General features: G+C 42.9%; 1 protein-coding gene across 1 annotated transcript; it reads right to left on the bottom strand.

The window, feature by feature from the left end:
- Positions 1 to 342: 342 nt before the first annotated feature.
- LOC117473097 (probable G-protein coupled receptor 21) lies at positions 343 to 1,413 on the bottom strand. Its single transcript, XM_034118583.1, has one exon. It carries the CDS (start codon positions 1,411 to 1,413, stop codon positions 343 to 345), a length of 1,071 nt encoding a protein of 356 aa, XP_033974474.1.
- Between the last annotated feature and the right edge of the window lie 12,403 nt (positions 1,414 to 13,816).

The following is a 13,816-nucleotide window of genomic DNA, read 5'->3' as shown; positions in this document are numbered from 1 at the left end:
TATTAAATCATCTGAAGTGAAACACATGAATCTTATTCCTACTGTCCCCTTCCTCCATCGACATCAAACTTCTTTACTCCGTGTTGTCAGGTTCTGATCTTTGCAGCCGTGAAAGAGCGGCATCACAGTGAAGAGCATTCGTGAAAGCTTCACAGCCTCCACAAAATCAGCCTTGGAGACAACCAACAGGCATCTGCACAGGCACCTCTCCGTGCTCCATGCAGGGGGTCCTCAGCACATTTCACTGCGGGTCCACCTGTGTCATGCTACGCAGCTGAACAAAGCACACACAGAGGGTGGATGCCCCTAAAGTGAACAATCCAAAACCAGAGGTGTCAGGGCTCACACTTGGCATCGGGTGTTTGCCCGGGGGCCAATAGGAACTGGCGCCTTTTTGGCCTCCATGCAGCCGAGACAGGAGGGGAACAACGGGCTAAAGAGGCGGCCCAGACCTTTCCGGAAGACGCTGTTTGAGAGGCTGTAGATGAGACAGTTACAGAAGCTGTTGCTTATTGCCAACCATGTTGTAAGGAAGGATGCCACCTTATGGTGATACAGTCCAGCACTCTCCAAGAGGAAGTAAAGGATGTACGGCATCCACAGCACGTAGAAGACGCTGGTGATGCGGAACAGCACCATGGCGTAGCGTTTGTCCGGGCACCCTTCACACCGCTCCCCCCGCTCGCCTTTATCGCCCTCCGCCTGCGAGCTGAAGCGGGCATGCCGTTGAGTGATCTCTCTTGTGTGCTGCCTGCAGATCCGGAATATACTCCCGTAGGTGAAGCAGACGGTGAGCGCTGCTGGTGCGTAGAGCAGCGCCGCGATGAAGGTGCTGAACCCTGGGTTGGTCTTCCAAGAGTCTGCGCACCACTGAAATATGTCCCCATGGTATCCTGGCTTCCCCCAGCCAAAGAAGGATGGCAAGAAGATCAAAGCAGAGTAAACCCAGATCAGGACGATGCACACTCTCAGTCGGCATGGCGTCACCAGCGTTGCGTAGGACAGTGGACGGGTGATGGCGATGTAGCGGTCCACGCTGATGCACGCAAGCGAGGCCATGGAGACGCTCTTCAGCACAGAAACCATGTAGCCAAAGGCCTTGCAGGTGAGCTCCTCATTCAGGCCTCGAAGGTAGTGGAGGAGGGACAGCGAGGGCACCAGGCAGCTGACCCCCACCAGCAGGTCGGCGTACGCCATGGTCTGGATGAAGTGGCTGGTGGTGTGGTGGTGCAGCAATGGGGCGCAGTGGAAGACGAAGATCACCACCAGGTTGCCAGCAATGATGAGCACAGTTAGGAAAAGGATGATGACCACCTCCAGCACGCAGGTATCCAGGCTGCGGGAGTAACCCACGGAGCCCAGCAGGCAGAACGGGGGAGAACCACTTTGGTTCGCATCAGAAGAAGAGTTCATGTTTGGACTGGAGCGGGCAGGGAGTAGAACGGGGGCGGTTTCAGCTCAACGTAGCCATTGACCTGTCCATAAAGTCTCTTTTCCAATCCTGAAGTTGTTCATCCGGTGCTCCTGTTATCCCTAAATCAGCATCTTTCTTCCCTTAGTGGGCAGGGAGCCCGTCCTTAAAGTAACAGTAATCCATTGTGTATGAAAAATGCAACCAGGCTCCACTGCTTCTGCTTTAGGTTGTGATATATGTGTGTAACCTCGAGAAGCAAACAAAGACCCCAACGTAGAACAACAGTCTGATGCTGCAGTGCTAACCATCCTCGCCTCGCAGCTGTTTATCATAGCCCCCCCCCCATCCCACCACCCCTAGACTGCAAATCCTGAGGTAAGCATTCTGCACTGGCACACTGCCACCGGAAAAATCCAGGGATCCACTTCCTCTCTTTGCAAAGGAAAAAGGGAGGGAAAAAATAATGCCGATATTCCAGGCAGCTGTGACTCCTTCACGTTGACAGTGACGACTGTCTCATCAAACAAAAGCAAGAGAGTCCAAAGAAGCAGTGTCAGACCTGGAAGTGGCAGCCTTTTCTGCGGACCGCTAACAGGCAACGAACACACACTCAGAGCGCTGCCAGCAGGAAGAGTGCAGGCAGGCGAACATCCAGAAGTGATGGATAATGTCACCGGGATCTCTCCTCTGTGAGGCTGGTTGTGAGGCTCAGAGGCAGCTGGCTGGCTTCTAGTGTATGTGTGTGTGTATAAGAGAGAGAGATAGATCAGGGAGGCAGGCAGTAAACTGCCTCTCCTCTCTGCTGTAGTAGCAGTAGTGATGATGCAGCGCTGCCACTGCTGCTTCCCCCCACTGCTCGCTCACTCACTCTCACAATCTCACACACACACACACACACACACACACAGACACACACACACACACAACACACACACACACACACACACACAACACACACACACACACACACACACACACACACACACACACACACACACACTGCACTGTAAAAAAAGATCGTAATTTTACAGGAAATAACTGTACATTTTTATAGTAATTATCATGTTTTTTTAAATAACTTGCAAAATCCTGTAAAATGACAGATATTAACTATAAATTAACAACCCAAAACATTATTTGAAGTATTTTGACAATAACAACAAATAACGATTATTTCATTTTTTTTTACAGTAAATTTACTATATAATATTTACAGTATTTTTGCACTTTCAGAAAATACATGCAGATGTACGTAAAATAAAAAGTATTATCTGTAATTAAATATGTAACTCGTAATATAAAAGTGTATTACTATTATAAGACTTTAAGATATTTCTTTGTAATTTTAAGGTAAACATAAAACTGTAAAAAAAAGCGTCAAACAAAAAAAATGTAAAGTAAAACATTTTTACATAAATCATTTTCTCAATATTCGATTGAATCCACCACAAACACAAAATATCCAATGTTGAAACAAAAGTAAATAAATATGTTTTCATTAAATTCCTAACATACTATATTGTAAACATCTACAGTTGACAATATCATAAAAAAAAATAAAAATCTTAGAAAGTGGAGAAATCTCTGCAGGGAGGACCCAGGTTTAAAACACACACTGTTATTTACTCAACAATAAGTCACAGTTATCCTTGTTTTATTTATGTGTTCTGTTGCTGTTTTTTTTTTCCCATTGGTCAATATACAGTAATAAGCCTTAGTCTTACATGCAGTATAATGTGCATGGTTTTCGGATTCTGGCCGACAGCCAGACTTACGGCACTTGAAATGGAATTCAGCCATAACACGGCAGACAAGTCAGGCATGTTTGGAATGAGTCCACAACACTCCTGATTGGTTAATATAAACGTCATCGAAGAAACCTGCCAATGAGAACTGTCCGCGCCTGTTGTTCACATTTGAAACATTCATGTCAGTTAGAGCGGGTCTCCTCCTGCGGAGCGAGCTACAGCTGTCTGCCCCTTTCACACCGGCGCTTTTCCAGCTCCGGCTCGGAGCTGCAGGAGTTTATGGATTAATGGATTAATATCGGGATCGTTTTACATCTACACGTTAAATATGAGCATCGGGACGTCAACAAAGAACAGAAGACTTGAGATCTGGTGAGTCCTGCAACTGTAATGGAGTTAAACATGTATTTAGATAATCCTTAGTTTGTGAATGTTTTATTTTTTATTTAAGGTTACGTTTCTTCTTCTAGTTAGCTGAGTTTGCATCATTAATAGGTTGTTAAATGTTAAGAAGCCCTGAGATGCTGTTTCTTGCAAGATGTTGCGCCCAAACCTGGTTTAACAAGGTGGCTGCTAACGTTAGCTTACAGCTTATTGCAGTGCTGCCGCTCCACCTCTCGTCTCCAACACGGGAGAATTACACATAAACATGCAGCGGGGTGTCACAGTGTTGTCGCCAAGTTTAATGTAAGGTTTCACAGCTTTCTTACAGCGGAATCCAGTTTGTTAATATTCAGTAGCCAACAACTAGCATAGCATAAACAGCTAACCGCTAACGTTCGGCTAACTTGCTAGTTAGCTCTGCTCTACTGTATATATTACAAGCTAACATGACTAGCTAATGTCACACTGTGTGAACTAAAATACTTGTTGTATTACTACATCATACATGCTTGGTCCAAATCACTGCTAAAATTAATTATTTTTGAAAATGTATAGTAAATAAACACTCAGCCATGCATGAAATAACATAGCAAAAGAATACGGGCAATGTTTGACCCATGTTGTCCCTTAGAAGTGTAGTGATACAAACATGATTTGTATTCAAAAAGTAAGAAAGTAAAAATTAGAATCAACCAAGCATATCTTCCCCCTCGAAATCCCAGTTGTACTTCGCTAACATGGACTAGGTCATGTTAGACAAGCAATCCAGTGGTTAGTTTTAGGGTAAGCTCCATTGTTTTTTTTGTTTTTTATTCACTTTAAGAGAAAGGGATTTCAGAAACAAGTATCACAAGTTAAGCTCGAGGTAAAATTAACAAAAGCTAACTGTTGTTAGACTATGTTCCCCCCTTCTAAACTTATGAAATAATCAATGCCCTTGGGATGCTCTCAATTTTGTGTGTGTGTGTGTGTGTGTGTGTGTGTGTGTGTGTGTGTGTGTGTGTGTGTGTGTGTGTGTGTGTGTGTGTGTGTGTGTGTGTGTGTGTGATAATAATAATAACATCCATTAATATGGTTTACTAATAGTTATCACTTCACTTCCTCCTCCAGCACCTGGACACAGCAGGAAACTACTACGCCATGATCCTGTTTGTGGACTTCAGCTCCGCCTTCAACACCATCATCCCGGCTCTGCTGCAGGACAAGCTCTCCAGCTTCAGGAAGCAGCACGTGAGGCTGGGGAAACACGTCTCTGACCCCCGGACCATCAGCACCGGTTCCCCTCAAGGCTGCGTTCTTTCCCCAACCAAGAGCTGCACCTCCAGTCACCAGTCTGTCAAGCTCCTGAAGTTCAGACGACACCACCCTCATCGGACTCATCTCTGGTGGGGAAGAGTCTGCCTATAGGTGGGAGATGGACCATCTGGTGACCTGGTGTGGGGAAAACCACCTGGAGCTCAACGCTCTCAAGACAGTGGAGATGGTTGTGGACTTTAGCCCCACCCGCCCCCATCACTCTGTGTGACTCCCCAGTCACTGCTGTGGAGTCTTTCCGCTTCCTGGGCACCATCATCGCCCAGGACCTCAAATGGGAGCAGAACATCAGCTCCCTCATCAAAAAAGCCCAGCAGAGGATGTTCTTCCTGAGGCAGCTGAAGAAATTCAACCTGCCAAAGACGATGATGGTGAACTTCTACACCTCCATCATGGAGTCCATCCTCACCTCCTCCATCACCATCTGGTACGCTGCAGCCACAGCCAAGGATAAGGGCAGGCTGCAGCGTGTCATCCGCTCTGCAGAGAAGGTGATCGGCTGCAATCTGCCATCCCTCCCTAACCTGCAGGCGGGAAGATAGTGGCCGAACCCTCCCACCCTGGACACAAACTGTTCACCCCCCTCCCCTCTGGCGGGAGGCTGCGCTCCATCAGGACCAGAACCTCTCTCCATCAGGACCAAAACCTCTCTCCATCAGGACCAGAACCTCTCTCCATCAGGACCAGAACCTCTCTCCATCAGGACCAGAACCTCTCTCCATCAGGACCAGAACCTCTCCATCAGGACCAGAACCTCTCTCCATCAGGACCAGAACCTCTCTCCATCAGGACCAAAACCTCTCGCCACCTCAACAAGGCCTGCCCCCCCCACTGACACTTTACCTCAGCCACAACGCAGACTCTATGCATTACATGATGGAGATCACAGGATGGTAAATAATGCAATGTTTAAATATTGCTTACTGCACATATTTTATATTCTATAATTTATTGCATTCTATTTCGATGTAAATTACTGCTTTATTTTATTGCTATCTTACTATATTTTGATTACAGTGTTCTTAATATAGTTCGCTATCTGTATACTTTTATTTTTATTTTTTATTTGTATGTATGCACCACGACACCTAGTCAAATTCCTCATACGTGTGAACCTACCTGGCAATAAACCTGTTTCTGATTCTGATCCTTTTGTCCTCTAGGTTGCACTGCCACGTCTACAGTAGCGCAGAATGGACAGAGGAAACATGATTGGGCCTCAAGTTTTTTGCAGCCAATATACATTCTACAAACTTGGGATAGGAGGGTGAGTGAACAAGTTATCCATTGGTTGGAACCTACATCCCCATTGTTAGACGTACTAAATCCTGCACACTGCTCCTTCAAATGGACAATGTGAACATATGTTGCCATTTTGTAATTTCTGTTATTTTCTGTTGAGAATGTTTCAAAGTACTCTTAAAAAAATTCAACTTACTTTTTGTTTCTACTGTTTATAAGTATGATGTTTAAATATGAAATGCTGTATTCATTAGTTTTCATATTTTAAGTTTTCAGAGTAATTGTTTCCTACAGAACATTTTGTGATGTCTTTTCATTGAACGTCTTTGATTGGAAAATGTTAGAAAAAAGCTGTAAAATAACAGTATTCTACCTGTAGAACTTTAGGTTCTGTATTTATTTTAGTGTTTGATCATACAAATCTAATAAAAACAAATGTAAAAAACAGTTTTTCTCATCAGAACTTTATTTAAGGTATTTGAATGTAACATTTTAAGACAATGGATTTTGAAAAGAGAGGAAAGTTTCCTGTAAAATCGTTAAGGACAATTTCTGTATATTAATTGCTTTTGCACTTTATTTGAGTTAAAGTATTTTTACTTTAATTTTATGGTTTTTGTTTGGCAGCCGCTGCTGCCAGTACTTTGACCGTTTTTTTACGGGTTTTTTGCACGTTAAAGTATTAGTAATGTACTTTTATTAAAGGTTATTGACTGTAAAAAGAGAGGATAAATCTGTAAAATTAGAGTATTTGCCCGTAGAAGTATTAGCGCTGTACTTTTATTAAAGGTTATTGACTGTAAAAAGAGAGGATAAATCTGTAAAATTAGAGTATTTGCACGTTAAGGTATTAGTAATGTACTTTTATTAAAGGTTATTGACTGTAAAAAGAGAGGATAAATCTGTAAAATTAGAGTATTTGCACGTTAAAGTATTAGTAATGTACTTTTATTAAAGGTTATTGACTGTAAAAAGAGAGGATAAATCTGTAAAATTAAGAGTATTTGCACGTTAAAGTATTAGTAATGTACTTTTATTAAAGGTTATTGACTGTAAAAAGAGAGGATAAATCTGTAAAATTACAGTGTTTTCCTGTAAAATCTTTAAGGACAATTCCCGTAAATTAATGGCTTATTCACTTTATTTCAGTTAAAGTATTTTACTTTAATTTAAGGGTTTTTGTTTGGCAGCCGCTGCTGCCAGTACTTTGACCGTTTTTTTACGAGTTTTTCTTTTACAGTGTGGTGTTCCCTCCCTTCTTCTCAAACACACACATCTTTCCACCCTTCCCTTTCTGTTCTATCTCCCTTTCCCTCCTTTTCTCCCTTTTTCTCTTTGACACTCCTTCTCTTCCTCACCCCTCCACACTGTTGATATATTTCCACTGTACAAACACCATTCATTTATGAAAACCCATCTGGGTGAAGTCAAGATCCCAGTAGGGATGGATTTTTGATTTGCTGATGGTTACATAATACCGTTTTACCAGCGTTTCAAATGTATTTTAATGTAAAGCAGGTCCTTACATCACAATAAAAAAATATTCGCAAAAATACTAAGGAATCAACATATAATAATATAATATCCAAGTAAACATTTTTAGTTTTTTTTACTGAATTAAGCAAGAGTGGACAGCTTTTTACTTGTAAATGACAAAATATATACTTGTCAGGTTTATGATTTTTCAATATATAGCGGGCCATATTGTCACCAGTATGTCGTCAAAGATAGATTAACTTGACTTCCGGTGGCACCATGCCCACGTAAGATGCAATGTTTTGTGCTCCGCGGATTTAGTGCCCTACCAAACGATATATGTATCAAAACTCTGCAAATGAACGGCCAAATACACTCTGAGTATGAGCCCTAGTGAAAGAACAACTAGAAATCAGAAATCATCTAAAAACGAGAAGAAATCAATGAAAACAACTACCGCTAGCATTAGCGCGCCTAGCATGGCTAGCTCTGACGTAGCAAGCAAAGCAGGGGGTGCTGCTGAGACAAGCATGGAGGACATTCTACGATCAATAGAGAAATCGAACCAAGAAATACGAGGGGAAATTCAACTGATGAGAGAAGATGTCAAATAATTCAAAGGTCAAATTAGTGAGTCATTTAATAGATTGGAAACATCGGTCGGCGGTCTAAGTACACAGCTAACAAAACTGGAGAAGAGGGTCGTTGACGCGGAAGGGCGTATCGGTGCCACGGAGGAGAAGGCCGCGACCCATGGCAGAGCCATTAGCTTTCTACTGCAACAAGAAGCTGAGCTCATGGAAAGATGTGAGGACCTCCAGAACTGGGCGAGAAGACAAAATCTGCGACTATATCAGATCACCGAAGGCACGGAGGGAAGGGATATGGTGGCCTTTATTAAGAAGCTACTTCCAACCGTGTTGCCCTCACTACCGCTGAAGGAAGATGACATCAGAATCGACCGTGCCCATAGGACACTTACCCCGAGGCTGAAAGAGAATGACCCCCCTCGCTCCATTTTGGGAGGATTCACTGACTACACAGTAAAGGAACAGATCCTACGGCAGGCCTGGACACAGGGCCAAGTGAAGATGGGTGACAGGCAAATTTACTTCAACAATGATTACTCACCTGAACTCCAGAGAAAACGTGCCCAGGTTAGATATGTCATCAAAGAACTCAAGCAGAAGAATGTCAAAGCGAAGTGCCTATACCCAGCTCGGCTGAGGATGATGGTGGGCTCGGTGGAAAAAACATTTCAGACACTGATGGAAGCCGCTCCGGTGCTTCAGAAAATGAACATTCAGATCCAAGTTGATGAGCGGGACAAACTTCAGAGTGAGCTGACCAGACTGCAGAAGGAAAAATGCGAACTTGCTGTCGGAGGAGGACTGTAGGGTTTTCTTCCCTGGAAACGGCTGACAGGCACGATGAAGTAAGCTTGATCATTCAGTCAGAGATGAACATTTGTGAATACGTTTTCTAGAAGGGCTCATTATTTTTATTTTTATTTTATTTTACATTAGCCTACACTATAGTTTATGTTTGAATGTTGCCGAGTACAGAATGTTACGTTACTAGCATAATGATCGTTTTGGGTTAGGATCCGCGGTTGCGACTGACTAACAAAACTCACACTCAGCCCTAGGTCCGCAGCAGTATAGCCAACGGGCTGGGTCTGCTGCATTTACACGTTGTGTGTTTATCCCAGAGAGATGCCGCCACTCTCTGCCCGGTTCCACACGGGGACTGGTCGCTTTGCATAGACCAGTTGAGGAATTGGAAGCCAGTTTGAAGTGTTTTGTTTCTAATACTGTGTTTATCGTTTTTGTTACTCTTTACTCCTTTACAGCTGATACTGTAGGACCGTTACAATGTATGACCCTGCACTTGACATTTTCAGTTTAATTAGAAGGCCCTGCAATGACAGCAAGGACTAAAGGTAGACCTATATTGGATAGTATAACTGTAGTTAGTTACAACATTAAGGGATTGGGAAATCCTATTAAGAGGAAAAAAATACTTCAGCTTAAGGCTTTGAAATGTTCAATTGCAATGTTACAAGAGACCCATATGTCTGAAGTTGAGCATTTAAAGTTGAGGAGAGACTGGGTGGAACGGGTTTACAGTGCATCGTATAAGGGTGGGAGGAAGAGGGGGGTTGCGATCTTATTCAGTAGGTCTGTGTTCTTTACTAGTGAAAGAGTAATTCAGGACGAGGAAGGCAGATATGTCATGGTGATAGGCACGATTGGGGAAGATAAATTCACATTTCTAAATGTATATGCCCCGAATGAGGACTGTCCTTATTTTTACAAGAAAATAGCTTCCAAATTGGCAGATGAGGGGGAGGGAACTATTGTGATAGGGGGGGACTTCAACTGTGTATTAAATTTGAGCATGGACAGATTGCCTGCTAAGAAGGGTTAGGAAAACAACCACTGCCCTGGGGATGTTAGATGGACTGGGTTTGGTACAGTAGATGGACTGGGTTTGGTAGATGGACTGGGTTTGGTAGATGTCTGGCGATGTCTCCATCCCAAAGATAAAGATTATACGTACAGATCTCTAGTTCATGGGAGTTACTCTAGAATAGACATGTTTTGCCTATCTAAGGTTGACATGCATAGAGTAACAGAATGTATGATAGAACCAATCACACTGTCTGACCATGGCCCCATCACAATGAAAATGAACCTAGGTCAGGATAGACAATTCAGATATTGGAGGCTTAATGTCTCAATACTAAATGATCCCCTGATCCAACAGGAATTACGTGACGGCCTAAAGGAATATATTGATATAAATGATAATGGTGAGGTTACTCCTTCTATTTTATGGGATGGATCTAAAGCTGTAATGAGGGGAAAGATCATTCAAATTTCCTCTAGATTAAAAAAACAAAGAGAGGCGAGGAGACTTAAATTAGAGACTGAAATAACTAGACTTGAAAGGGAACACAAAGTATCGAGGGACAGGGTCACACTGGATTTGCTAAAACATGAAAAACAAAAATTAGATGATCTACTTACCTATAAGGCAGAGGGAGCGCTTAGATTTGTAAAAAGAAAATATTATGAAATGGGTAATAGAGCGAGTAGGTTATTGGCCTTTCAACTACGCAAGGCTCAATCTAGCCGAGTGGTTTCTAAAATTAAACATCCAGACACAAAGAAAGTTACATCTCAGTCTAAAGAAATAGCAGAGGCATTTGCGGTGTATTACAAAAAGCTATATGAGGGCCAGGAGGTACAAGGGAAAGAGGATAAGATATCACGTCTCCTTGACTCGGTAGAATTAAACAAACTGTCACAGGAGGAGGCTGACATGATGTGTTCCCCCATTACAGTAGAGGAAATAGTAGATAGTATTGGTAAGCTCAAGAATAACAGATCTCCCGGTATCGATGGGTACTCGGGGGAGTACTATAACGTTTTTGTGAATGAGTTGGCACCAGTCCTATGTCGGGTATATAATTATGCATTGGATGAAGGAGACCCACCGAAATCCTGGTCAGAGGCAATCATTACGGTTATTCATAAAGAAGTGAAGGACCCCACACAATGTATGGGGTATCGGCCCATAAGCCTTCTCTGTCAGGATTTAAAAATCCTGACCTCTATTCTGGCTAGTAGAATACAGAGGTGCATTAGGAAGCTAGTACACCCAGACCAAACGGGATTCATTGCTGGGCGCCATGGTACTAATAATGTTAGAAGAGCTCTCAATTTACAATCATTTGCCGCCGGGAGGAAAACCCCATCAATGCTTCTCAGTCTAGACGCTGAGAAAGCATTTGATAGATTAGATTGGACATTTCTGCAGAGGACACTGTCACATATGGGCTTTGGTCAGACCTTTATTAACTGGGTCAAAGTGTTTTATAATAACCCAAGATCGAGAGTTAGAGTCAATGGCCACTGCTCGGATTTCTTTGCGTTGGGAAGGGGGACGAGGCAGGGAGATGCGTTATCCCCAGCCCTGTTTGCCCTTAGTATTGAACCTCTTGCAGAACTAATCAGGAGTAATCCTCATATACAGGGAATAAAAGATGAGGATGGGAATCAACATAAGGTGGGTCTAAACGCGGACGATATAATATTGTTTCTGGAAAATCCAGAGTCCTCTGTCCCGGCTCTCCTACAAAATCTGGAAGAATATGGCCTGGTATCTGGATATAAAATGAATCCCACTAAGTCAGAGGCAATGATGATCTCGGGGATGTGGCCAAGTCAACTTGATAGTACAGTGTCCTTTCACAGGTCTGGTCATGGATTTCGATACTTAGGGATTGCACTCACCCCCAAAATAACACAGTTGTTCCAAGCTAATTATAAAAATATATTTGAGGTGTTTAAAACTGACTTAACTAGATGGGATGTGCTGCCGTTGTCACTTTTGGGTAGAATAGAGACTGTAAAAATGAACTTATTACCCAGACTTTTATTTTTGTTCCAATCTCTGCCTATTTGGGTCCCGGCATCTGCCTTCAATATGTTGGATAAGCTTATATCTACATTTATATGGCAGAATAAGAGGTCGAGGGTGAGATATAAAACACTTAGTCTTGGGAAGGACGAGGGCGGGCTCAGCCTTCCCAACATAAAGCACTGCTTTTGGGCGGCGCAAGACAGGATGGGTTAGTATAGAGCAGAGCTCATTACCAGGGATACCTTTGTCCACTCTGGTTTTCATGAGCCAACAGTCTCAAAAGAAAGTCGGAGTCCAAAACATGAAACACACCTTAAAAGTGTGGTCTGCGGTACAAAAGAGATTTAGGGGGACAGTTGCCCTCTCTCGAGCTATGCAAATTGCTGTATATGTTGATAATCACACAAAACAACAGTAAAACTGTTGTTTTGAAAGAGGCTGAAAAGAGGTGCTGCAGCAGAGAAGAACAAAGACCTTTTTGAACATTAAAGCATGGAAACATGTCACAGTAGAGGCACACAATACAAAGTATGAACCTAAAAATGAGCACAAGAGGGACCCTTTAAAAATAATTTGAGCTTCATGTTTAAAATTAACTATTAAAAATGTAATTGAATCCATAACTTCCCGTGCCTTTTTCATGTGACCACAGAAAGCAATGGTTCTATAACAGTATGCGTCACAACCAAATTTAGCTGTCTGCTGATGTACCACATCAAACCAAAGCCTCTCCTGTGATATTAAGACCATGGGGGACCCGAGGGATTACTGTGAGGATGTCTTCCCCTTCCAGGCCTTCTGTCGATGGGAAACAGAGCAACCTTTCAGACACTGTTTGTTTTTTTGTCACCATATGGTGAGCACTGAGGTGGGTAGACGGGCTATGTTTACGTGTCTGTTTTTGCTTTTAGTTTCCAGGTCACAGGTCAAAAGGTGCCACATCTGCCCGAATGATGAGGCTGAACGCCGAGGCGCCTGAACAAGCAGTGGGTTGTCTGACATGTTGTAAGAAGACATGTTAACATGAACGGCTCCACCATGATACCAACGTCAGCATGTTGGTCTGAGTGAACAGCAGACAGGCCGGCGGGGGAGAAAGCCACCTTGTGACCAACGTGAGGAATTGAGAGCTTGTGATGCCTTGGTGCGAGTCCCAGCAGTCGAAAGGTAACTCCCAACCAGGGCTGATACAGAGCAGTCTTAAGACCTGAGGGCCTGAAGTACAAGTGCAAAAAGGCTCTTGTTGTGAAAATTAACATTATATTTCAATTCATTTTTAAAGATTGCTGAAGGATGACTATGTTTTTAGATTTTATGAGGGAGAATAAAGGATTCAGGGGTTTAGTATCAGCTGCAGTGACGTGTGGTGAGGTTCATGGCTGGTGAGGCACTGACTCTTTCAGAGTCAGATTTACAAATAGTATAGCCTATTTTGACCTTAATCGAAATATTCTGTTATTTTCAAAAGCTTTTTTAGTCTGATGCTATGATTAATTTTAAACAGACCGTTCAACAAAAGGATACCCAAAATCTAAATATTGGATTGTTCTTTCTAAGTAAGATCCCATTTTCATTACAGTTGTGGTCTTACCTTGACTTGAAGATGAATAGAAGTCCATGCTATCCTTCTGGACAACAATCTCTATTACTGTTTTGTAAAAGTCCTCCTCATCTTCCTGTAGTTTCAAAAGTCTAGTTTGTTGTTTGCGGTAGAATAACAGTAGCAACAAGAACCTGTGGGCTCACGTGCGCCCCCTTCAGTGCGGCAGAGGTTATGGCTGCCTCTCCTGGTGCTTTTTTCATTGCC

Source organism: Trematomus bernacchii, unplaced genomic scaffold (genome assembly GCF_902827165.1).
Source record: "Trematomus bernacchii unplaced genomic scaffold, fTreBer1.1, whole genome shotgun sequence".
NCBI classification, from domain to species: domain Eukaryota; kingdom Metazoa; phylum Chordata; class Actinopteri; order Perciformes; family Nototheniidae; genus Trematomus; species Trematomus bernacchii.
This window is presented reverse-complemented; position numbering and strand designations above follow the sequence as displayed.